General features: G+C 34.5%; 2 protein-coding genes across 2 annotated transcripts in view; both read right to left on the bottom strand.

Moving 5' to 3' along the window:
* Positions 1–8,099: 8,099 nt before the first annotated feature.
* On the bottom strand, positions 8,100–12,171 carry LOC145600581 (replication protein A 70 kDa DNA-binding subunit D-like). Its single transcript, XM_081656466.1, has 10 exons — positions 12,092–12,171; positions 10,880–11,048; positions 9,915–10,182; positions 9,718–9,820; positions 9,477–9,607; positions 9,313–9,391; positions 9,120–9,231; positions 8,843–9,021; positions 8,647–8,761; positions 8,100–8,315 (listed from the first exon to the last, which is right to left on the bottom strand). Exons 1-10 carry the CDS (start codon positions 12,169–12,171, stop codon positions 8,100–8,102), a joined length of 1,452 nt encoding a protein of 483 aa, XP_081512592.1.
* Positions 12,172–16,866: 4,695 nt separating this feature from the next.
* LOC145600580 (uncharacterized) overlaps positions 16,867–26,215 on the bottom strand; it is a 45,841-nt gene continuing 36,492 nt past the window's right edge. Inside the window, exons 4-5 of the mRNA XM_081656465.1 lie at positions 17,183–17,320; positions 16,867–17,002 (exon numbers count right to left, since the gene is read on the bottom strand). Coding sequence (XP_081512591.1) covers positions 16,867–17,002; positions 17,183–17,320 — 274 coding nt within the window. The remainder of the gene's footprint in view (positions 17,003–17,182; positions 17,321–26,215) is intronic.

Below are 26,215 nucleotides of genomic sequence, written 5' to 3'. Positions count from 1 at the left end.
CAATTAGATTATTGTAATTATTTGTTAACCTTATATTGATTAAGGTTATATTTATTTGTAGGGTGTGTTCGATCAAGTTTCTTGAGGTTCTTTTTGTGTGTTTTGCTAAGCAAAGATCAAGGTACGTTTATGTGGCTAGATACCTTCGAAAGTGATTGGTTTGAATATCATGTTTTTACATGATTTGATTGGTGATTGAATTGATTGAATTGAATTAAGATTTATGAAATAAAGTATGTTTGGATGTATTGATTTTAATATTTTTTTTCATAAAAATATTTTTAAACGATTGATTTTTAAATCATGTTTTGAATGGTTTGATCGAATTACTTATCATGTATAAAGGAATTGATTTGAAAAGTTTATTTAATTAAATAGAAGGTTTTTCAAGGAAGAGTTATTAATTTTAAAAAGTTATTAAAATGAGATTTTATTCTCAAGTATTTATTTAAAATGTTTTGATTTTGAAAGTATGTGGAATTATTCAAAAGAAATTTGAATTATATTGGAATTACTAAAAGGATTTATTGAACCGTTGAATTATTATTATTAATGCTCATGTTGGTAATCCCACTATGCGGATTTGGTTTATTGATAAGACCTTGGACTTTGTATGACCGGGTCTTTACTCAAAAATAGCCTTGTAATATGAGGAGACTAGTGCACACTTGGGTGAGGAATTGGATTAAAAGAAATTGGTTCAAAAAGGAATTAGATTTTAAAGCAATTGGTTTATCAATTATTTTGAATGTTGAATCATTGGAATTGGTTTTGAATCATGAGTTTGGAATTATTGGATTATTTATTGGAATTGGTTTTAAAAGCATGTGTGCGAATAAATTGAATTTACATTATCTTGCACTTATCATACTTAGCATATTTTGCTAATCCGTATTTCTTATTTGTTTTGGTTTTCCCTGTTTACCGTAATAGTAAGCAGTGTTGACTATTTTCAGATGGAGTCATGAATGAGCATGTGGGAGTCCCGGGATTCGCTTCACCTAGTTTAGGAATGTTGGTCTTGTCTTTATTTTGAGTACTCATTACAATGTTACTATTTTTCATAAGTATTAATAAAAGAAAGTTGAGTTTTCGCTGCAAGTTTGGTTATCGAGTTAAGTATTTTGAGTATCCTTGCGTAATGACGCGGCGGTAATACGCCCAAGTCTATCTTTACGATACAATTATACGTATTATACTGGTATTTCCGTAGAGGGGGATTTGGGGGTGTTACAGTTTGAGCCAACCAGATCCTGCTACAATGACATCTTCATCATAGCCAGTAAGACAGTCACCAAGAACCAGGGCAAAGAAAGGAGTTTCAGCATTACAGCCTTGTTAGATTATGCATTTCAGAGTCTAATTATAATGCCTGGCCTATTTTTTGTGTGACAACTCTAAGAAATCAAACAATTTCTGCTTTGAATGGCACCAAATTCTGACTTATAACACTTGGTCTTTTGTTTGGTTGTTTTTCGAACAAGTATGAGGTGGTTCAAGTTTATGACAATATGAATCACTTGTTTTTGTTCAATTATTTGTGCACATATCAGGTGCTGCCAATTTTCAAATTTTTTTGGATAATTTAAGCAAAAGTATTGATATTACCTGAAATTTCAGACAATCTTATATAAAACATAGTGCTTTTATTCATTAAAATGCAGTATATAAGTTGAGATTTGTTCTCCTAGTACACCATAATTCCTAAAAACATACCCCCACCATCCTAACAACCTTAATCATCACTTAGCAACTACAAACAAAAGAACAAAATATAAAATCAGGGCCACCCTCACAATTAATTTGATAAAATTCAGCAACTCATCAAGCCTATCAATAACAACAACACTACCACCTTGCTCAACCTCCATTTCATCGCCTACCCTAATTATATCCCTTTCCTTCTACCACACAAAGAAATCTCAAGTTCTGCATTTGAAGAACAACCTTCGTGGGTTTTTAGTTGTCTCTAAAATCATCACATCAGCGATTGGGGGGGGGGGGGGAACAGTCGCGGCGAGTATGCTTCACCCACGCAATGTTGTCATCCATGGTGATAGCCTTACTCGTAGTAGAAGATCGAGAATTTCTCATTTAAATTGGGGGAAATTGGTGAGCACAGAGAGAGAAGTGAATTGATTTTAGTAGAACTAGGGTTCATATAAATAAGATAATTGGGGGAATGTTTAAGAGGGAAGTAGGGAATTCGTTTTGGAGAAAAAGCTAATTTTTTTAAAGTCATTAGTGATGTAGTTAATTAGGGTTAGCCAAAGAATTAGTAAAAATTATCATTAAGGTTACCAATGCATTAGTAAAGTTGATTAAGGTTTACCATTGATAATGATTTTTTAAAGAATTTACCACTTAGAAAATTAAAAAATTGGAGTTCACCAAAGAATATTTTCCTTTTTTTTTAATCTCCTTTATCTTCGTTCAATGTGTTATATGTGAAAAGGTTTAAATGTTTGGAGTAAGTTAACAATTCAAACCGACATGTTTTTTCGAATGAACAATGTATTAATGATGTTCGAATATTCTTAAATGGTATAAAAGAAGAGTGATTATCGTGCATTTTATAATTGTAAATATAATGATTTGATTTACTTTCTTTGAATAATTTTGAATGTAACCACATCCATTGAAAACCCTAGCCGCTAGGGTTTCGAGGAGGAAGAGGAGTTTTTGGGGTTTTTTAGGAGTGGGAAAGGGGTTTTGTGTGGTGGACTCGTGCTTGCGCAGAGGGTTTGGAGGGTATTTCGTGGAAGGGGGAAAACAACGTGAGAAATAGGCGGCCGACGTGGGAAGAATGGCTGTCGACAATCGGCGGCAGACTGGGCATTGGTAGTGGTCTGGTGGAGGTTAGGGTGGGACGGTGTGGGAAGGGAAGGTTAGTTGGGTATTTTGATTTTTTTTTTGTTTTTTTTTTAATTTTTTTTAATTTTTGGACCAATCAGGACTTGACACGTGTCAAGTGACCTAATATGATAGGTCATTGATTTTTGTTGACCGGTTAAGGATTGAAGAAAAGAAGACCCCCCCAAAGTTCGGATTATTCCAGTATAATTAAAAGTTGGGATTATTCTACCAAAATTGATGAAAGTTGGGATTATTATTTCTAATTTTTTTCTTTAATATATATGTTGTTCAAAGAAATATATAATTGTGTGATGTTTCATTAAATTTATTCAATTTGTCAATATAAATACTTAATTTTTTTAGACATTTATATTTCTAGAAATTAATATTTTTTTTATTGTTCCCTCCTATATCAAAGTAGCTTTACTAAAGTTTTGAACATTGCACAACTAACTAAAGAAAAAAAATAACTCTGATCTCTCTTTTGTTTATACTAGTTGTTGGTGCGCGCGCCCCCCAAACGCTATGCTACGACTACTGTTCGGGATGTTAGGATGTTGTTAATTGGATGGTTATTGCTTTGAGTATGCTAAGATAATGTGGATTAGCGATACAATTCAAGATATTAAGTGACCCAAGGCAGTGCTCAATTTGGACATATTAACGTGGTACGCCATTGTAGTTGTATGTGTGTAGTAATTTTTAAAGGAAAATGCTATGATATCGATCATATTTGAAGTGTGATTGATGCTTTATTTTTGTTCATGTATATGTAGTGTCGATGTATTATACCTTAATAGCATACAGGGGTATGATATATACTGGCAAGTCTTGAATGTCATGATATAACAAAGCCAATCTGTATATTGGGAAATTACAGAAAATAGATGAATTCCATTTTTAATAATAGCAAATGTATTTATTCAGGATTATTTAAAGGGAATAATAATGATGATGTAGGTTGAACTTTGGAAAAAAGGATCTTGTGGAATATAAAGAGGCATAGCCATTGAGATATGTGTGTTTAATTTGGCTGGACAGTTACTTATTTAATGCCAATTTATTCTGAAAATGTTAGGTTTCCTTTCGTATTCTTTTAATTTTTTTTTTTGTTGACAGGGAGTCTTTTAGGTTGCTTAAGGTTATATATATATAGGCTTCTCACTGTAGCTTCGTTGTTTTGGTTCATAATTAAATTTAATAGATATATCGCCCTCCAAGTGTCGTATTGTCTTTGGTGAGGGTTTCATTTACTATTTAATTGGCTGATCATTGACGATAGTGGCATGGGTGAATTTGCAATGACGTTTGTTGTCCGTTTAGAAAGAGATGATCGAGATAAACTGGTAAGACATTGTCTTTGAATTTTCCATTATGCTAAGGTTCATGCACTGGAAGCGTCCATTTTAGATTTGATTATGGCCGTTTGCTTTTTTCTCTGTGCTGGGATTTTTACAACATTTCCTGTGTTTTCATTAATGTATTTAATTATTTATGTATTACAGCGTGTCCTAGCTTGTTTTGAAGAGGTATTGGAAGATGGATTTCTAAACATTGAATTGTTGCTAGATGGTAGTGATGACTCGTGGTTTGTCACTCTATTGCATGAGGAAGCTGATGTTGGTTGGAAGAGATATCTTGATATAGGGTGGTCAGACTTTGTGTATGATAATCATTTAAATATTGGAGATGTTATAATGTTTAAGTGGGGAGGAAATAATTCCTTCATAGTTCGAATTATCTACTGCACTAGAGTTCCTCGAAGTGTGGAAACGGGACATGTCAATAAACTGCTGGATCTAGCAAGAAGCGTGGGCGTAAGGCAGCTCTTGAAAGTGGTTCAGCCAAAATGATTCAGGCAAATACTTGGCTTGATCAACTCGTAGAAGCCTGTGGTGAAGATTGCTTCAAGTTCTCTTTTACTAAGGAGTATTTCAAACAAAGGATAATTGTATGTTTGCTATTCAATTACTCTTTATGCTTTCTATACATTTTGCAGCGTAGTTCATTTGTGTATATATAATAATGTTTCTTGTTCTATTTTTTTGGTTGGTGATGTTTGTGATGTTTTGCTTTTCTCATTGGCAGAATATTCCATTGTCCTTTGCAAAGGCACATTTCATGGGATTCCCTCCAACAACCAAAGTTAAACTACAGAATTTTGATATGCACTTTGATGTCAAGCTTAAGGTCATGATAAAGAAGAACAAGATTATTCAGTGTTCTCTGAAAAATGGAGTTAAGATGTTCATTGACCATTATAATGTGCATGTGGATGATGCTGGGCTTTTCAAATATAGGAAAGGTTATCCTATAGTGTTCGATGTTGATTTAGTTCAAGTTTAATTACTTAATGGGGAGTTGCTTTAGACTATATGTAATCAGTTATATTAGTAACAAGGTTTTGAATAAACTGTGGAATGTTTAAAAGTTATATGGAATATATTTGTTATGGTACTTATTGTTTTTTACTTATATTCATTTTTTGTACTCTTGTTTTTTTCCTGTTTTTTTTCCTGGTGGCTTCCCCTGTGTTTTTTGTGTTGATCATAAATTCTAGGCACGTTACATTAGACTGATGCTATAACAATGTTGACTAATATTGCAATGGAAAAGTAAGTTTGTTTTTAATAGCTCCTTGTTAATTACCTTGCCTTTAAGAAATTTATGTGTGTTGTTCAAGCTAATTTAGAAAGTCTATACCATAACTTCTTGGCTTGTGCTTGTGAGTAGCTTGGTGTATTACCTGTATTAAACGGGAGGAAAATGGACCCCTTGAATTGCCTTCTTCTTTTTTGTAACCAAAAAAGGAAATCTAATCCATGTAAAATACCATTATTATTGTATGTAGAGGTACATGCCATTTTGCCCTGATCCTAAATCTATTAGAAGATATGATTCAGTGAATCTTGGTTCCTATGTCATACGCAATGTAATTCGAGAGCTCAGTAAGAACAGGTGCTTTGCAACAAAAGAATCTATTGTGCATGTTTTCAATAAAAAGGAATCGTACGTTATAATTACATGACAAGAGATACAGTTTCGAGCTACATTTGGTGCACAATATACATATGAAATATAATATAGTTTCCCATAAGAATGTGAAAGGTTTCATATGGGTGCAATGCATAACAATCAATGCTTAGACTTCTATAAAAGACAAGGTCTTTTGTGATCTTATTGTTCACAACTTCTGAATTGTAAAATACTTTTATATTGCTTCTTGTCTCGTTTCAGAGTATATTATCTAAAGGCCAGTTCAAGTTAGGAATGGCAAGTAAGAGTAATAGGGCATCGTCTTCATCTACAGCTCCTAAGAATGTCCCCTTTTCTGGTTATGCTGATTGGATTCAAATAGCTTTGTTATGCCGGCGATTAAAGAATCTACAGACTCGGAAGAATGAATTGGAGGAAGAAATGGCCGAATTACAGAAGTCTATGTTGCAGGTAGACGAAGATATCTTGCAGACAGGTAGAAGGATAGATGGAGGAACTGCAGGATGCTGTGGATATTGCTAGGAGGGCTGGGCAGCACCGTCGTGAAGAGGTTGTAGAAGCAGAGTCAGAACAAAGTGTAGCATCAGTTAATGATAAGAAGCAGCGGTTTTAGTGTAGGGACTATTAACGAAGAAGCACACTACGATATGCTTCATTTTATAATGCCCTGTCAATGGTGCAAGTGCTAATAATTTAGTTTGTCATTTTGCTGATTATTTATTCAGGATAGATATGATTGGGAAGCTTAAAAGTAATTTAGATATAGAATCTTAGCAGTATGAATCTGTATTTAGGTTCTTGTAATTGCTTCGTGGCAAATTTAAGAATTGTACAGTGTGTTTTTTAATTGGTCTAGATCAATCTCTCATGTTGATTGTCAGTTTTTATATCGAATGTCTTAGTTTTTAATTCTCGTGTGGCTGATTTATTTGTCTAAAGCTCATTTATATTGTTTAACATATTCACCACTGAAAATGTGTATGTGATAAATGAATTTTACATGACTGGTAAAGATCATTTGAAAAAAGTTGGAATAAATTACGTTCTACAAGGCTGTTATAGAGGCATTCCATATTTTTTTATATTGGTCATGTTAGATAGGTAATCAGACCTGTTAAGTTGAAAGTCCTTAAGTTGTTATTTACATCAGATGAGATTGAATAAACGAACTGAAGCTGTATTACTGATTCTAATATTGCAGTTGTGATAGTGAATATAAAAACACTAAGATAAGTTAGATAATTTGAACAGGGTAGATGCATATCCATGTATGATCAGAATATTATATTAAATTTAGCTGTATTTTTGAATCCAAGTTTGTTGATCTTGTAACATAAATGAAGCCATTAACATGAGTATGCTTAGTTTAATATGGTAACTTTGAAATAAAAATAAGAGAAGTACTAAAATCTACTAATATTATATATAAGTATCCTGTTTTAAGGATATCAGTACATAAAACAGTGCTGCATTATAAGGCAGCACATGTTCATATTACTTTGTACAATGCATACTTGCTAGTGCATTTCTAGTTTTTAATCCCAAAATGCTAACATTTTTTACTTAACCCTAGAATTATATTCTTAGATACCTAGCAGCATTACTACTTACATAACTGGTGTTTATTGGGAACAATTGAGTGGACATTTGTTCCTACAAAACCCCCAAAAGATTTATGCCTTTCTATAAATAGGCAGTACATAGCTTACACTTACATCATCATATCGACTCTTTTTTTTCACTAATAGTAGTAGAAAAAGTTTGAGATCAGACATTGTTTGACCTGAATAGAATTATGGCTTGTCAAGCTGGCTGGTAGGGGAAGCAAATTCATCTGTAGTCTGCTCCATATTGACTTCTTGAAAGAGTGCTGTCTTCACCTTCTTCCTAGGCTGAACTTCAGCATCAGCATTGGGTGTCTGTGTATCCAAGGCAGGAGATTCCTTGCTCTTTAGTGGGCTGCGTTTGCGTGAAAGTTGAGTCCAATTCGGAAGTACTTCTTTTGGAGGAGTGTTAATCTGTGGAAGCCCAATAGGCACTAAATTTGAATCAGACAAAAGATACACATCTACATCAAATTCTTGAGAGGCTAGTTTCATTTCTTGCAACTGAGCAAGTTCAGCCAATTTAGCATGCTTCTTAGTTGCTGCATCTTGAGACGCAGAAGTAACTGACTTCAAGTCAATCATTAGAGGTTTTTTACCATGTGCAATCTCCTCTAGCATCAGTTCTTTGTCCAGCTTTGCCTATTGCTCTGTTATAGCAGATTCATCTTGGTCTGTATCCATTGTAGCCAATGTTGATTCAGGAGTTGGTTGTGGTGCTTCATCTACTACTTCAACACATTTAAGAGTCCATATGAGCACATTGTTGATTGACAGCTCCTTTGTGGGTCCAACCTTAATAAAGAATGGTTTGGTGGAAAGAATATGTTGTATAGCTGCAAAAGCTTCTAAGTTCTCCTGAAACAAGTATGTAGTGTACATTTAATGGTAACACAAGGTTAATTTTAAAAGATAGTATGAAATCTACATGGCTAATAATAACTAATTAGCAGTGCATATAGAAGTTTGATCTTAATGAATTTGCATATTAATAGACTGAGGTGCACCAATAGTATCATACTATGCATATTAGTCTTACCTATAATTTAAACTAATTTCATATATGCAAGAATATGTGTATGGTTCACTAGTGAATGAATGTAAATGAGTATCAAAATCCATGATTGAGCTAAGGTTATAGCAGGAAATTTTCAACAGAGGAAGGTAAACTGAGCTGGAGATTGCTTACAGTGTTCTTCATGTTGCAGTTCTCATATGCTGATAAGAGTCTTTCCGTGTCGTCATTAAAAGTGGTAAATGACATAGCTCCGGTATTGTCCACTTCTTCAAACTTGAAGATCACTCTGTTGAATGTGAATGCAATGTAATTAGAAGCATTTTAAAGTATCAATTCTAGCCGTTGAAAGAGGATATGTGTAAATTACTTGTGAGAAAAACCAGTATCTCCTTTTTTGCAGACTGAGCAACGATAACGAGTTCCTACAGGAAGGCTTGTGCGTTTGGAGCATTCAAGACAGCCAGCATAAGCATGAATTCTATTCAATTCAGCATTTGGGATGGTGACTTCTATCCATGCAACTTCTTCTTGCATAGTATTAGATGGCTGCATTTACATCAGGATGTATACATTAGGTATAGATTAAAGGCTTAATAATATTAACAGCTAAATAGCATTTCAGAAATTCTTAATGATGGTATAACCTTTTTGTTCCTAAGTTCTGCAATTGTGTACATTCTTTTCTCTTCATTAGGGAATCTGACAGTAAGCACCCTAGCTTGTCTATCAAGCAGAACCTGTGGGTATACTCTTGCCCTGCAAAAAAAATAAAGTAATAATCAGTCATAGTGTACATAGTAACAGATATGTAAACATTTGGGAATGCAATTCATATACCATTCACGAAGCACGTTTGCTCTATCTCCTTGAGGCTCATGAATAATTCGAGTTGACATAGTAGTTCCTAGAATGAATCCTGCAATAGCTCATGTGTTTAATTATAACAGTATGCTATAATTCTGTTATTGTATAATAGAAGTATGAATAATGAAATATTTCACCTCTTGGAGTGTTCTGAGCCCTAAGAGCAGTGAGGCCTACTACATTAAACCTATCAGCCCAGTTGTTTAATGCATTACAATCATTGATAGCAAGATCATTCCATGCTGAGATGGTGACTGATTTTTCATGGCTATCACATACATGTGCAGATATGTATTGTAGTTGCAGTTAGTAATTGAGAGACCTAAATGCTTAATTCTTGAATTATTAAAGTAATGAATGTTTGGTTTGTTAAATTACCTTGTGTCAGTGACAACAATTTCACGAACTGGGCTCTCACGTCCACGTGCATTAACAATCATGCGTGGCTGCTCCTCAACGAAAAGGACTACGATAACAACATCTACAATAAAAGGAACTGTTAATAATATTAATCAGAAAGCAAGTAAATTTCCAAGGTATATAAAAATATGCAATGACCAAATTAAAATGTATACCAAATCTGTTCTCTGGTTCAGCTGTCCTTGGTATAGTTGACAAGGGCTGATAATTAAGAACAATAGGACTAGCCTCAGAGTTCAAACGCTGCACAACTGTCTGAGATCCAATAGTCATTTGGTATGGAAGTTCCTCATTGTTGAATTTGTACTGATCATCGATAACACTTATAGTAGCTCTGGATATTTCATATTTTCCAGTTGGCTTTAGGATATCTTCATAGGCTTGTATTTGTTCTCCAAAAAGAGAACACCGCATTTTGTTTTTCTGTGTGATACACACATTATAAGCAGCACATTTCAGAATAGCTGAATGATATATGAATCTATAAACCATATCAAACAGCATTCGTAAAAAACATATCAACCAACAAAGTACACAATCTCTTCCTACAATTCAATGCAGAGAAGCATGGAAAAAAGACAAATTTAGCTATTCCCATATTACTATATTAGTCCCTGATTTTCTTCAAGTTCACCCCTAGAAATTCAACAGAAATCTACAAAATCTAACCCCGAAAAAATTCAACAGAATCATAAAAATTAAACGAAAACCCATTAAGCAATTGAATCTAGCCAGTAGATAAAACAACAGGGTGACACATAATTTCTCTAGAAAAATTGTATGACAATCAGGTATTAAAAATAACAAGTGCATTATATTTGTCCATTATAGAATATGCATATATATCTATACTGTAATTTTCACATATTATTACTTGTAAGATGCTTAAACAAATTAAGGCATTTATGTTTTTTTAACTTATGTGCCTTTTTATTATACATAGAAAACATAAAGTAAGTTGGAAATAATTTTCTGATAAGATAGCTACACTAACACTTTATTGCTAGTCTACTAAACAAATCATCATTTACCAAAACTATTATTAAAAATGGAGGATTTGATAGATAATCATGTACAAGAGAATAGAAAGGAATAGGATATAAAGGAATTATGTACTGACCCTTTCATCTTCCATGATCAGAGTTTGGAACACCAGCCCTGGTTTCTTTGGGGATTCTCGAGGACGGCCTTTTTCAGCAATTGTGACCTTGACCTTGTAGTCTTTGCTTTGTGTATTGAGTTCATCCAAATAATTTGATTCGAGCTTCATTTTGTAGATCAATTCAAGTCTAAAAATAGCATGAAAGATTAACAAAAAAATCAGTTCAGTTATTCCACACATATAAGCTCAAACAAAGGGAGTATGTAAGTTGCATATCAATAGGCAAGATAACATCACGTTGCTTGTAATTCTAGATTATAAAACACAATTAATTTACAAATAGAATATGCAAGTGATGTAGATGTCATGTACACTTGTGAAGATATTCATTCCAAAGGATTAGAACATATACAAGTATTTCAAATAAACAGGTTATATAAATGTGAGAATGGAATTACATGTGTAGCCTGATTTCATTTCATACTTAAATTAGCCTAAGGACCTGTTCATATTCAAATTATAAAGTTGCACATTTCAAGCATTAACCTACAAATAAGCTCTTTTTTGCAACATGTTCACAGAAGTTTCAAGCCAAATCAGATGTAAAGGTTGTCTATTCTTAAGATACTCATGCATTGTGTAATTGTGTTACAGAAAGGTATGTATTGCATACAAATCTTTCTAAAATAGTTATTACTCTATGCAAGTCACAGCTAATCATTAATGCATAGAAGAAAATTAAACAGGAGTATTGAAATGTTGATATTTTTGTCAAAAGAATCTACCAGAAGGATTTATTGTGATCTAACAAATATTCCATTAATAACTTTTTCACAATGAATAATTTTTTCTACTTTTTAGCATGCAGTGACATAACATTAAAGCAATAAACACTTCGATATATGATATCACTTTGTCGAAAAAAACTACTGAAATAAATGCTAGTCTATTACCTATTGTAGCATGCAATGACAGCGAAATTTAGATTTTTTTGTATAGAATTCATCTAGTTCTCATAAATGCAAAAATAACTAAACATCTTATATGATAATGCAGCACAAGAATAAAAGTTAAAATGCTATGGAAAATAGGAGTACCTTCAGTGGAAAGCAGAGTTCACAGATTGAAAACGGTGACTTTCTAGCAAAATTAGGATTGCTATTTATAGGCAATCAAGGTAAGTAATGAGTAGCAATTAAGCAAACAATTGCATATGTTCTTCCCTTATACAGAATTCGCACAGTACATAGCCCATACTGAAGAATGGCTTCAACAGTAACATAGTACACCCTATTTTTGCTTGATTTCATTTTTCAGATTTCAGCTTTGGGTTTCCTTTTCTTTTTTTTTTTTCTTTAAAAAGGAAACAAATTTTAGGGGGGATAGGTGTTTCTTTTTTCTTCTTCTTACTTGATATTGGGTTTAGTTGCAGATTATGATGTCACAATGCTAGTCAAAATCGAAACAGTAATAGGTATGGGGTGGGAATGTTTGGTGAGATACATATCTAATATCAATTTTTACAAAACAATGTGGAAAGTTTATTTGTGTTTTGATATGTGATTATTGTGGATATCTAAAATCTAAAATTATATTTCCCTTTTTAAAATTGGTTCTCCTTTTTTCTTTTTTTGTGGTTGTTAATTGGCAAGTACAAATTCTAAGGTACTACAAAGGAGGTAAGTAAGTAAGTAATAGTATTTTTGACCATAAGTTATACTTCTATAGTAGGTAAAGACTTTAATATTGCTAACAATGCATATTGAATTCCATATTTCTATTTTTTTTTTGTGAGCTTCATACATGGATTGTAAATTGATGTAAGTTCCCAATTGTAGTATAATAAATCCCAACACACTAAGCTATGAGTATTAAATGTATACTATGGTCCAATCTTTAATTATATGCATTAGTGTAGCCATGTGCCTCTCCGATGATACACTACTAATTTACTTATTTGGAATAGGTTTATATGTGTACTAAAAGTATTGAAATTCTTTATAGCAAATTTAATCTTTTTCCTGTTAATTGTTATAATAAACACTGATGCAGAATCTAATAATTTTGAATAAGTACCTTTTCCTTTTTTTCGATTGACCGTTCAATGTTGCATGCCTTGTGTATAGTGCAAATAATAATGTCATAGTTTTGTACATTTCACGTGGCTACAGTCAATAGTAAGATTCTTTGTCAAACCTTTTATCAATTCACCTTATAAATGAAGCTTATCATACATTCTATATATAGAGAATAGACGGGCATTTGACAAAACATAGCATTCTAATTAAACACCTATCTTTCCTAAAGATGGTATGCGTAGGTTGCACTAATCTTAGTTTATCCGTTTAAAATAATCAATGTCAATAATATTTTCTAAAAATGTGTGTCAAATCTAAAACTTTCTTTTTGTGTTTGTAGGCTTATGATGATGCCATCATGAAGTGGATACTAAAAATCGAAGAAGATCATAAAGACATGGCAGTATGTATTAGCACCTATTCCTATTAATACTCATTCATATCTAGATGCTTCTATTTCTAACTTGTCAGTTGGCTGGTATGATTCAAGAGATTCGTGTTTTTTTATAATATACTATGGAATTAGTGTGGAGCAGGTAAAATCTTGCGAGGTTGTGATGGTCCATCATGGGATATTGTTATTAGAAGAACTAAATGTGGGAATATGATTACTAGAATGTATGTCGAAGGAGGCTGGAAAGAATTCATCTCTCATAATGATATTGAGGTTAGAGACACCTTGATAATGTATTATAAAGGTGAACGCACATTTCATACTCAAATTTTCTCTTGTCATGGTCATGATAAGACCCAATTAGGGATTCCAGTAACACAAACAATAGTTACTCGTAGAAGACTTACATTAAATGATGCAGAAATGGAAATTCATTTGAGGCTAATGCAACAACAACTCTCAGAGGCGTCATTTACTTATATCTTCAATGCTCACTGTATTCACCAAGGAGTTATAGTAAGTTTCTAATTTGACAGTTTACATGTATATTTATATGCACTGTGGTTAAATACAAGTAAGGTTATTGATAAATGGCTAATCAGCTAATCATGTGATGTTGTTCTTCCTGTAATAGATTGTTCCCATAGAGTTTGCTACAATGCATTTTTGGATAGTGGATCCATGTACGGTCGTTCTCTTGCGTCATAGAAGGGATCAATGGTGTGTTGAATTACATGTAGTTCGAGAAGGAGGCAGGATCATATCATGCACCTTATGCAATGGCGTGACCTCTTTCTATGAACATGCAAGTGTTGTGATCGGGTTAGGTGCTTTAGTGGTTTATTGACCAGGATATCCACTTCTATTTGAAGTGATGCTTGGGCCAGCATAGCTTTTCCCATAAGCTGCTTTGTTTTGCATGTTAACCTTCTGCAGCCCTAATAATATTTTGTTACCCTAAGTAGTTGAGCAACTGCTAATATAAGTATTTCGTATTTGTTGCAAGGTATATAACCTTGCATATTTAGTGTTTCGTGTTCTTGGTTAAGAAGCAACTGGCTAGTTTATTTATGTAAGAAACTTATGCTGCAGTTTTCATATTCTTGTATTAAATAATGGAAGGAAGTGGTAGTGTATTATATAAGGCGTTGCAGTTTTCTGGATCACCTATATAAATAGTTAAATGGGCTTATAACATGTATCCTTGTTACATGTAAATTAGGATCGCTAAGCTGGACAGATCTATATGAGCAGTTTCAAATGAGGGATGAATAGGCTCATATTTAAACTGAAATTATCGTGTAATTCAAATGCTAACCTATACATGTAGCCATTAAGTGCATGTGTTATGCATAACTCTAAATGGGAGAACCCTATACAGAGTACTTTATTTACATTTGGAACTTAGATTAGCAATGATGTACGGAATACATAGATGAGCATATATAATTTGAAACTCTGAATTTTAACAAATTCCCAAGGGAAGTTCAAATACTCTACGCTGACATATAAGGAGACAGTTTTTTCATAGACATTTCTAAATAATCAAGTTGCTTAGATGATCACAGTGCTTAATTCCACTAACCACTTGCATTTATAGTGCAGCAATATATAATTACATATGTAGGCAAGGCACCAGTCAGGTAGCTCCAACTGGTGTAAAGTACAATCATCATGGACATTTGATTGCTCATATCTGTCATATATATATTGGTAATAAGATGTTTGAAATGTGGTCAGCACTCATCAATGCAAACTCTACCTGGAATTACTGTCAGTGAGATTCCCACTGTAAATACTTTACCCACAGATGTATTATATAAGTAAGATTGTATATAGCTCTTCAACAAATAGTTGTGTAGCTAGTACTGTGAAAGAACCTAAAGTAAAGTGTTCTGTAAAGGTATTCTAATGTGTTTTAAATTGGCTTCAAAGAAATGTTTACATAATGTGCAGCTCTATGTTCATCCCATGTAATTGTTGCTTGGTATAGTTATATACATGTACTAAAATTGAGCAGCAATTGTCTGAGACTGAATCTGGTTGTAAGTGATTAGATATCAACATGTATAGTTCAGCTCAATAGTGCTAGCTCCTTTCCATCCGTGGTATAATACTCCAAAACGCTTTGTTGATATCTCATTGACAGATGTTTTGTTTAGACTATTCAATGGCACTTGGAAACTTAACTGTAACACAGAAGTAATGATACAACTTGCTGCCACCTAAATGATTCCATAATTCAGAATCTGTAAACAGAATCCTGCCAACATTCAGATTATAGTCATATCCAATGATCAATGCCATGCTTAGTTTCATTAACATGTGCACTATATATTAAGCTTTATATAGATTCCTTAGGCCTATCGATATGAAATGACATTCATATTTGACACTGTGAATAGTTTCACGCATGCATACCTACAGATTTAGAAATTAGAGGGATCCAACTAAAAAGAAATAGTATAGGCATCCATTATCATCACTTGTAAGATCTGTATATAAAAGGAATAGGCAGTAAATGAATTACTTCCACAACAACTCTGCTCTATTCATGATTTTGCAACCCCCAAAAAAAAAAAAAAAAAAACAAAAACAAAAAAACAAAAAAATTAACAAAAAATCAAAATTGAAGACATAAGATGTCAATCTTCTACTGCAAGAGGTGAGAAAATGACTACAAATGTCCCAAATTATATCACTGAATATCGAAACTACTACAGAAATGCTTTGGTATATTATCAAACCTTGTAAATAATCTAAATATATAAAGCCTAATTTCTGTATGTTGTGTCATTTACTTGTTTGTGTTCTTGCACACATGTTCTTTAATCTAAAGTGCAGGTATATATGATCATCTTTTAAGTATGCATTTGTGTATGATTATATCTATGTTTGCCACATGCTTATCTGCATGTATTTGTATTCGATAACAGAATGATTAATTCATGCATTTCTTTCTACTTATAGCCCCTGCCAGCCAGTTGGAAGCCTTTTCTGTCAAACTTCTCTGGTCTTGTATGTATTCAACGCTGTGACGGAGGTCCAATGTGGGAGGTGGAAATTTTAGGTGCTGATTTCCGCGAAAGACAAGCTGTGTTTATGTATACTGGATGGGAGAAGTTTGTATTTGACAATGAAGTGACGCAGGGTGATATTTTAAATGTACGCTATGATGGCCGTGGAATATTCCACATCCAAGTGTTAACTATTTCAAATGATGATATTGACATTTAAATGTGCACCTGATGAAGGTCATATAAGGCAGAATAAGCATGGCCATAGTCCACCTGAAGTGTGATTCTGTTTCGATTAAGAGAGTGCATTACAAGTACTTTTAATGTATGCTCTTTTTTTTTTTTTTTGCCTTCCCTGTGGCTCCGTTTATGTTGTCTTTCCTAAGCTGTACGTTTATGTTTCTGTTCAGGCAATAAACAAGTAGCATTTAAATATAAAGTTTTCAGCTAGGTACAATACTATCTTTACTTATGTGCTCTTTGCTTGGTTTTGTGGAAATTAGAAATGCTATTGCTTCAATGTAGCTGTTCAGTATAATCCCTAGTATACAAGCCTGAGCATCCACTACAACTGCTAAGAGGTTGATTATTTTTATGGATACAAGATGAAATTCTCATATACAAATAAGCTTTGCATAGTCCTTCTAACAAGCTGAACATAAATAATGAGTACACTTAGAACCACTATTTTCCAATCATAAACTTAACTGTTCATATAATTGAAGCCCAAAAAAAAAGAGACAACTGAAGCACAGTGTATATACTCACTTGTTTTTGTTAACAACAACAAAGGCTGCTTCTTAACTATTTCCTCTCAAGAGTCATTGCTTACCTAGATTTCTCTACATTGTCTCGAGTAATGCCTGCTTGCCTTAGAACTTCATAAGCTACTACATTCTTAACAGTGTTCGGTGGATATTGTTCCGGAGGCTTAGCATAAAAAACAGCAACACCTTTTGCTTTCTTAGCTCTGGACAAAGCAACATATAACTGCCCATGAGAAAAACATGGCCGTGGAAGATGAATGGACACTTGATTAAGGGTCTGACCCTAAGATTTGTTTATTGTCATTGCAAAGCTTAACTTGATAGGGAACTGCTTCCTTTCAAACTGGAAAGGGTAATTCATAGACCCAGATGGGCGGAGGTTAATTCTATGTATAAAGACATGATCTCCCTGATGTGTTCATTTCATATATATATTTATCCCCGTCCCTTGGTCGTAATTAGCAGTGTTTTTGGATCCTACGAGCCACTTTTATTACTAATTTGTGTTGTCCAGTGCTTTGGTAGTTTTGCTTGAGTTTTGTAGGAATTTGCGTACTTGGAGCATTTTCCCGGGTTTTTCGAGGAGCATCTACAAGTGTTGGAAGACCGCGACCACGTTCGATAGCCCAAGACCGATCGGAGTTACCAATCGGTGATTAAGGGCTCGGTTATGAAGATCCAAGGAGGGAACTCGGATTGGGCCAAGGATAAGAGGCCCAATCGAGGCTTGTATGGTGGCCCAAGCATTTTGCCCGGACCAAGAGCTCCGCCCGAAGGCGCGCCCGGCCGGGCGGGGCGAAGCATCAGAGCGCCCGGAGACGCGCCCGGAGACGCGCCCGGACGGGCACGAGAAGCCAACATAGGAGAAAAAAGGCGGGCCCGGTCGGGCGGCCCCATACCCGACCGGGCGCGTATGGCTTTTAGGGAATCTTAGTTCCGAATAATTTGTTTTAGCGAATAAAGCTTGCTTAGTATTAATGTAATTTTTTAGGCAAGTTTAGAATCTATTCATTATTCCTTACTCTAGTTTTTATTCTTCCTTCTCTCTACTTAACTTTCTCTCTCTAGACTTTTATTCCTTCTTGTTCCTCAACTCTATTGTAATTCCGCCGTCTTGGTACGATTTCTCTCTTAATTAATCTCAGTATTTTGTTCATTCTATTTTCTTCATGTCTTGTTTAATTATTATGTTTTGCTTAGTTTTAATTATGTCTGAGTTGTTTTCCTTCTAGGGTTTATGGGGATCTAATAAATAATATGAAGGGGTAATTTTATGATGGTTGATTATTAATGCTTAATTGATTTCCTATTGATTGTTTAAATGCTATGCAATTAGATTTGGCCAGGTTTAATTGTATGAGTTTAGCAATATTGATTCGAGATTCGAGAGATGAGAATTGATGTTTAGGCTTAGTTTCAATAGGCAGATTAATTTATAAATGGTTAGGTCGAGATTCAAGAGATGAGATTTAATACCGGTAAATAAATTCTGTGATTGTAATACGTAGCGAAAGCCCTTTATGATCTGATTAATTAATGCATTGATGATTGATTATTGTGTTTGCCCTGGAATATTGTTTATTAGTGAACCTATGCCCTAGGCTTTATTATTATTGATTTCTTCCTTAATTACTCTCTTTACTCATAATCTTCGTAGTATAGTTTATAATCACAACAAATATTGGTTACTCTAATAATTTAGACTATATTAATTATTTAGGAGTAGAAAGACTTGTTTCCCTGTGGATTCGACCCTACTTCCCTATCTGCATAAGCTAGTGGACTTAGGTAACTATTTTTGATTAGGTGATACGACTTTAGCCTGTCAAAATTTGGCGCCGTTGCCGGGGAGACGGTTTTATTTTTATTTCTAATTGTTTTTGTAGTTTAGATTATTTTCCTTTTTGCCTCAGAGGACATTAGTTCTTTGAGGTAGTTCTAATATTTGTCTTTTTAGTTCTTTGTTTATGCCCAGGTGTTCCAGATCAGGTTATATTCCATTCGATCCTGAGATCGAACGCTCGTTCAATAGACAGAAGAATTTTTATAGGCAGATCCTAGCAGGTTCTGGGAGTAATAATATTCCTAGAAATCCATTACCTACTTCTAGTGATTCGGAGCATTCTTCTGATTCAGAACTAGAGATGGGTACACCACCACCACCTCCACCTCGCAAGCTTAGCGATTATTCGCAACCATCCCTGACGGATTTTCCACATCTTTCTCCTACACCCGATCTCGAGGGAGTCCAGTTCGAGATCAAGCCCCAGTTCATAACGATGATAGAAAGAAAGCAATTTAGTGGAGCTAAGGGTGAAGATCCTAATCTTCACATTGCAGATTTCTGTCAATACTGCAATACTATTAGGCAGAATGGTGTAACGCAGGATCAAATCAGGGAGATTCTTTTTCCCTTTTCTTTATGTGGAAAAGCTAAATTATGGTTTAATGATTTGAATAGAGCTCCACTTGGTATTACTTACTGGGAGACTTTTGCTTTGAATTTTTATAATAAATATTACCCTGCAGAGAAAACAGCTTTATTGAGAAGCGCCATCCAGAATTTTGCCCAAGAGACAGATGAAGCATTATATTGACGTTGGGAAAACTAGGTCGTTGGGCTAATTCTCCCTAAGCCAAACAAAATTTATGAACACTCAACAAACCTAAATACAAGTATAGAGGTAAGTCAAGGGTCGAACCCAAAGGAACGGTAATGCCTAAGTACTTCAAATTATATGTCTAAGCTAGGTCGAAGACAAGAGATAAAAGGTGACTCTAACAACTACTAAAACGAAGAAACCAAACAAATATAAGAGCTAGGGATTAGGATTCACTTATAATAGCAATGAACAATGCAAATTGGAATGGAAAGTCGACTAAGGGCCTGTTCACATTTACTTAATTTCAGTTCAGTTCAGTTCAGTTCAGTTCCAATCAGTTCAGTTCAGTTCAGTTCAGTTCAGTTCCAATCAGTTCAGTTCAGTTCAGTTCAGTTCAGTTCTTAATTTCTCTCTCACATAAAATATTCATTTCAGCTCAATTCAGTTCAGTTCAGTTCAGTTTAGTTCCAATCAGTTCAGTTCAATTCAGTTCAGTTCCAACCAGTTCAGTTAAGTTCAGTTCAGCTCAATTCAGTAAATATGAACAGGCCCTAAGTCAAGCAATGTGAGGGAAAATCAATCATGCAACCAAAAGAGCATGTCAAGCTATTCTCCTAGAGGTCTAACTAGCGTCAACTACGATAAACTCTAGCTAGGAAACATCACAAGACACCTCAATCGTGTAAATGCAAGCCACAAATCAATGGTCCGTATCAATGTGAACTTACAATGCAATCTAGTGCAATAATCAAAGTTAGCTACTCTCTAATTAATCACACACATGCACATGATCAATCAACCAAGTTTAATCACATCATCAACTCCATCAATTATCCCCAATTTACATCAATTCATTACATCAAAGCTTCACCAAATCCCTAACCAAACAACTACTCAAACATGATCATCAATACTAACAATACAAACATGAATATCCAAAATCAATCATCAAATCATAAAATTCCAATCAAATCAATCAATCAAAACAATGAATATTAAACAAAGCAATAAATGAGATAGAGTTTAGAAATGCTCTTTGATAATAGAGTAGATCTCCAATACAATTGTCACATTTGGATCTTCAATCTCTCAATCACCATTGAAATTCCTCACTTTCTCTCTCTAAAATCTACTCCTAAAATTAACCCTAAACTAGAGAGAGAAGCTCTCAACTAAGCTAGGAAAATGATCTAATTGTAATTCTAATCTAATTCTACTTGTTTCTCTCTCTACCCAAAAATGGGTATTTATAAAATACAAGGATAAAAGAAAATAAAATAGGAATTAAAATAGAAAATAAAAATAAAGAGAAAAGGAAAAGGAAAGAAATAATAAAATAAAAATAACAAAAGGAAAAGAAAGTAAAAAGGAAAATAGAAAATTAATTGGAAAATAAAATAAAACCAAAATCCCCAAATAAGGAATCAGGGGAGGCTTCGAATTGCTGCTCTAATATTGGGAATTATCCCATGCTTCGCACAGCCATTCCCTTAATCACGAACAATCAGAGCCGCTCATCATCATCAAACTTCATCAATCAACGGCTCAAACAATACCCAGCTGGGTGCGGCCGCATTCGTAGAATGTGCGCCCGCACCTGCTGAGGTATGAATGAAGGAGGAGCAGCGGCGGTTGCGGAGGAAAGGGAGGCGCAATTGGTGGTGACTGGTGTTGCTGCAATTGTTGTTGTGAGGTGGTTTGCGGGAATTGTTGTTGTGTGTTGCGTGGTGGCTGAGGTGTTTGCTTGAGTGGCTGCGATTGCTGATTAGTTGCTGGTGGAAATGGTGGCTTACTTGACGGCGTGTTGGTGGCTGGCTAGAAGAGGTGGTTAACTGCGTGGTGAGGGAGTTGCGGGAACAGGGGAAAGGCAGCAGCTTGGGGTAGAGTAATTGTTGTTGATGTGAGGAGCGGGAACAGGGGAAATGGAGGAGAATTTCCTGCCTCCTTTCATCACCGTCACTATCATTACCATGATGATGATGAAGACCAAACTAAGCAGTAGCTAATACCAACTCGGACTTGGAACAAATACCTACAAAACACATATAAAACCGAGAAATAAAACAAAGTGAAATAAAACTAAAACCGACAAATAAAAGTAAAAGAAATAAAATAAAAATGAAAATAATAAAGGAAGGAAAAATAATAAAATGAAAATAAAGTAAAGTAAAGGAAATGAAATGAAAGTAAAATAAAATAAACTAAAATAAAATAAAACTAAACCTATGAAATCTAAAGTAAAGAGAAAACAACTAAAATAACGAAAATAAAAGAAATAAAAGAGAAAATACTAGAAAACCATAGGAAGGTAGAAAAGAGAGAGAAAGCATAAAATCGAACATTTATTGAGCAAGAAAGCTATGAAAAGAGGACAAAAAGGACCTAAATGCTCATCAAATGTGTGCCATTTATGACACACATCAAATACCCCCAAGCTTACCTTTTGCTCGTCCTCGAGCAAAACAAAACCAAGGGAGTGAAAATGACGAGCTTATTAAAACAAACTAAACAAGAGACGAGATGAGAATATACACTAACTCACTGTCGTAGGAATCACGGTTGTTTTTAGCTACAACAAGCCCTTTGAACCCCAAAGTCGCCTATGAGGACGAGTGAGGTCTCGTAAGGGTATCCTAAGAGTTTAACCTATAACTCTCATAATAATACAATCAAGGCAAAGCATGAAAAAGAAAACAAAATACAAGAAAAGCAAACAAATGTTCATGAAAGGACTTTTGCAAATGTACAAGCACAAGTGGATGCAAATCTTTCTAAACAAGTAAGGGAGTGCACATTCCAAGATACCCAAGGTTGATTGAAACATAAATATGCTAAGCATAGGAACTAGCTTTCACAATCCACTTTCATCCCAAACGATCTTACCGCGTTCTTCTTAATAGCTTCAAATCGACCTCTAATGAGCATCCCATGATTCCACGAAGGAACCGGAAAAAGAGAATTTTTAGGCTACTCGACATCTTGACTTTTGCATCCCCTCTCCCTATTCCTAAAACTCACATCCCTCTCCACCGATGAATGACTCAACCATTTAGGTCAAAAGGTCTTTCCCCAAGGTTGTAACGTTAAGGCAAAAGGGTGAGGGTAGGCTAAAAAATTAAAATTTGGTGGTTTTCCTAATAGTGAAGCAAAGATTGCGCATTTCTTTACATCAAAACCAAGTAATCACCAAACAAAAACAACAACACCCCCAAGCTTATTCAAAGCTATAAACCACAAACATATACACAAAAAGCGTGAGAACGCTTCCCCCCAAGCTTAAATGGAGCATTGTCCTCAATGCTCAAAAAGGGAGAAAACTCACAACAAAATATTTTTGAATTTTTTTCATTTTTCACTTTTTTTTATTTTTTTCATTTTAATAGTGCATTGTCCTCGCCTCTTTTAACATTGGACGGCTTTTTCGACTTTTGCACTTATTTGTCCATGCCTTTTATAATGTAGGACGGCTTTTACTCATACTCATTTGCCATTATTCACAAAGAAATCATAACACAATCTTGCTTTCATAAGAACCAAAACCAAACCTACACACCACAACTCCAAAAGATGACCATTTGCTTCACAAAAACAAAAAATGGAACAAAAAGAAACAAAAGGCTCAAGAATCTAAGCACGTGGCTAGAAAAGAAAGGTATAGGCTCAAATGGTTGCAAGAAGGCAAATGTAAACCCAAAAATAAAGAAAATGAATAAAACTATCCTAAAAATGAAAAATACCACCCCGAAAATATGCCTTTGTCCTCCCTAAATGGTTCGGTCTCGGATTCAAGATCTATGAGTCAAGTTTAAGGATTAGGTTTGCAAGAAGTCAAGGATCCATGTCGCTCATGCAAATATAGGTAGAAGGCTTGAAAAACATAGAACTCACATGGTTGTAGCAAAAACTCACTATTGGTGTCAAATCAACTATAGGAAGCAACTACCAAACATGCCACAAACAAGTAGAATCCGGCTTCATGTTACCACTAGTTCTAACCAACTACCTTAGCATGCTTTATCCTAGAATCAACCAAGCGTACTCTCAAACCGTGCACACCGTTACCATTTAAGAAGAAAAGCATTCAATTATACAAGTCCAAATGTTATTATGTCCAAAGCAAGAACAAAACAAAACACATTGTAAAATTTGCCTTGATAGAAACAAAAATCTTTTTGGAGTTTTTCAAAATATAAGAAACATGGAAAAACATATACAAAGGTGCATAACTGTAGACACCCATTTGTGTCTCCCCAAAACCAAACCCAGTGATGAATGCCTTGCACGTTGTGTTATTATCGAATTAGGTGAAAGTGATTCGAAAGTCGGGTGTTGCGGTTTAGTTTTAATTAAATTCTTTCCTTCTGTTTTTGAAAACGACCTTATTTATTTGAAAACGTCCATTTCAGTTTATTTTGGTCCATGATAAGGGTCCAATAATGGTGTAGTTGGATGGGGATTTAAAAGACTTTTCCAAAGATATATGATAAGCCCAATTCCGATGAATAATGAGGAAGTTATGGCCAAAATACTAAACTGGGCCCAAACTGGATTTTACCTACGACCCAATGATCATGAGGAGGGTCCAAAGGTTTAATCCTATTCCTAAACTAATTAGGATTGATTAGAATCTTTTATAAGTTTCTAAAATATCTTAATTATCCTTTTTTGAAAAGAAAAGATCATAGAATTTGATTTGAATATAAACTTTCCTTTTTAAGACTTTCCTAATTCTATTCGGATTTAAACATGTTCAAAGATAGTAAGATATTATTTTCGTGCCTTATAATTTTTATCCAAATTTTATATGGTTGGATAGATCTTGAAATTATCTTTCCAATGATATATTATAATATCAAATCCGAGCTATAACGAAAAAGATATGAAAAGAATACGAAACTCTATTCAAAACTGACACCGTCCCACTATTTCGGTCATATCTTTTTGTCTACAAAAAATTTTAATCTGATTCAAATTTCATTAGAAAGTAGACTTCAAGAGCTTTCCAACGACATATTATATGACTTTTTTGGACTTCTAGATCAAAAGATATGATAAAAACAAAATCCGCAAAAAACTGTCTTGTCGCGAAACGACAGGCTTGTCGCCTCGCGACAGACTCTGTCGCCTGGCGACAAGATAAATCTTTGGCGACAAGGTCGGTTTGATTAACGACAGAGTGGAGTTTTATTCCTTATCAAATTCTATGATTTTCCGGACTGTTTTCTTATAAATAGGGTCCGAACCTCTGTTTTTATTCATCAACTCTCATCATCTACAATCAATTCTCATCAACTCTTCCTTAATTCTCTCTTTTCTCTCTTAAGCAATATAGCTTAATCCTTATTTTCTCTCTCTCTTTCTAAACCAACTAGCTTTTTACAATACAATATTCCGCATTCACAAGATCTTTAATCTCTTAGCCAAGTTCTAAGTTGCCTTCGCCCTAGACGTGCAAGGTTCGATATTTCTGAGGGTTTGGTCCAAAACTAGTCAAAACTTTATTGAATTTGATTTCAATTTAATTCTTTAATTGTTCTTTATTGATTTTCATTGAAGTTTACTAACTTGTGTATTTTGTTATTAGAAAGAGGTACGAGGCTTCAAAGTAAGTAGATTAGCTTACTCTCTATTTCTTTCACAATGTAGATTGCATGCTTATTATTGTTAATTCCTAGTATCATGTTAGGAATCTTTTAATGCTTTCTAGTATCATGTTAGGATGTTATTTATGCTTTCTAGAATCATGTTTAGGGTGCCTTTATCCTTTCTAATATCATGTTAGTACCATGTTAGGTTTAAAGCTTTGATCTTTATTGTTTAGTGACATACTAGGATTTGTTATTAATCTTGTTAGTATCATGCCTAGGATCTTGCTATTATTATCAAGCTTTATGATGTGTGTCATAAATGGCACACATTTGACGAGCATTTAGGTCATTTCTATTCTCTTTTCATAGCTTTCATGCTTAATAAGTGCTTAGTTTTATGCTTTGTTGCTTAGTTTTACCTTTCTTCTCTTATTTTGTAGCTTTTGTGCTTTTCGTTGGTTTTCTAGTCTTTTCTTCTTTATTTGCTCTATTTTCGTGGTTGTAGGTATTGGAAGAGGTTCGGGTCGTGATTTTGGTGATCCATTATGGTGGAAGAAGCTTTAGGATCAAGTTCATGGAGTTTGGGAAGCTCAAGATGCAAAGAAGTGGAAGTTCCAAGTCTTGGCTCTTCTCTTGTGCTCCCTTCAAAGGAAGTGTGTGCCCTCAATATTAAGCCTTAGCTACTGCCTACCTTGTCCTCCATCACCATCATAAATCATGTGTGCACCCCTTGAGCTTGAAGAGTTGAAGATTCGAAGAAACCCAGCTGCGTGCGGCCGCACGCGCAGAATGTGCGGGCGCACACGAAGGATGTGCGGCCGCACACCATGGTTGTGCGGGCGCACATCCCCTGTTGTGTGGCCGCACCAACGTGGGTCTTTTCCGATTGGATTTTGACGATTTTCTC

The sequence above is a fragment of the Chenopodium album genome, chromosome 21 (assembly GCF_948465745.1).
Source record: "Chenopodium album chromosome 21, dcCheAlbu1.1, whole genome shotgun sequence".
NCBI lineage: Eukaryota > Viridiplantae > Streptophyta > Magnoliopsida > Caryophyllales > Amaranthaceae > Chenopodium > Chenopodium album.
Note: the sequence above shows the minus strand (reverse complement) of the source record. Positions and strands in the feature narration are given on the sequence as shown.

Coding starts and splice junctions, on each gene's coding strand:
- LOC145600581 (XM_081656466.1), bottom strand. CDS start 12,171: ATGAAATCAAGCAAAAATAGGGTGTACTATGTTACTGTTGAAGCCATT. Junction 9,608..9,717: donor ATTGTTGTCACTGACACAAG/GTAATTTAACAA, acceptor TGTATGTGATAG/CCATGAAAAATCAGTCACCA. Junction 9,392..9,476: donor GGCTCAGAACACTCCAAGAG/GTGAAATATTTC, acceptor GAGCTATTGCAG/GATTCATTCTAGGAACTACT.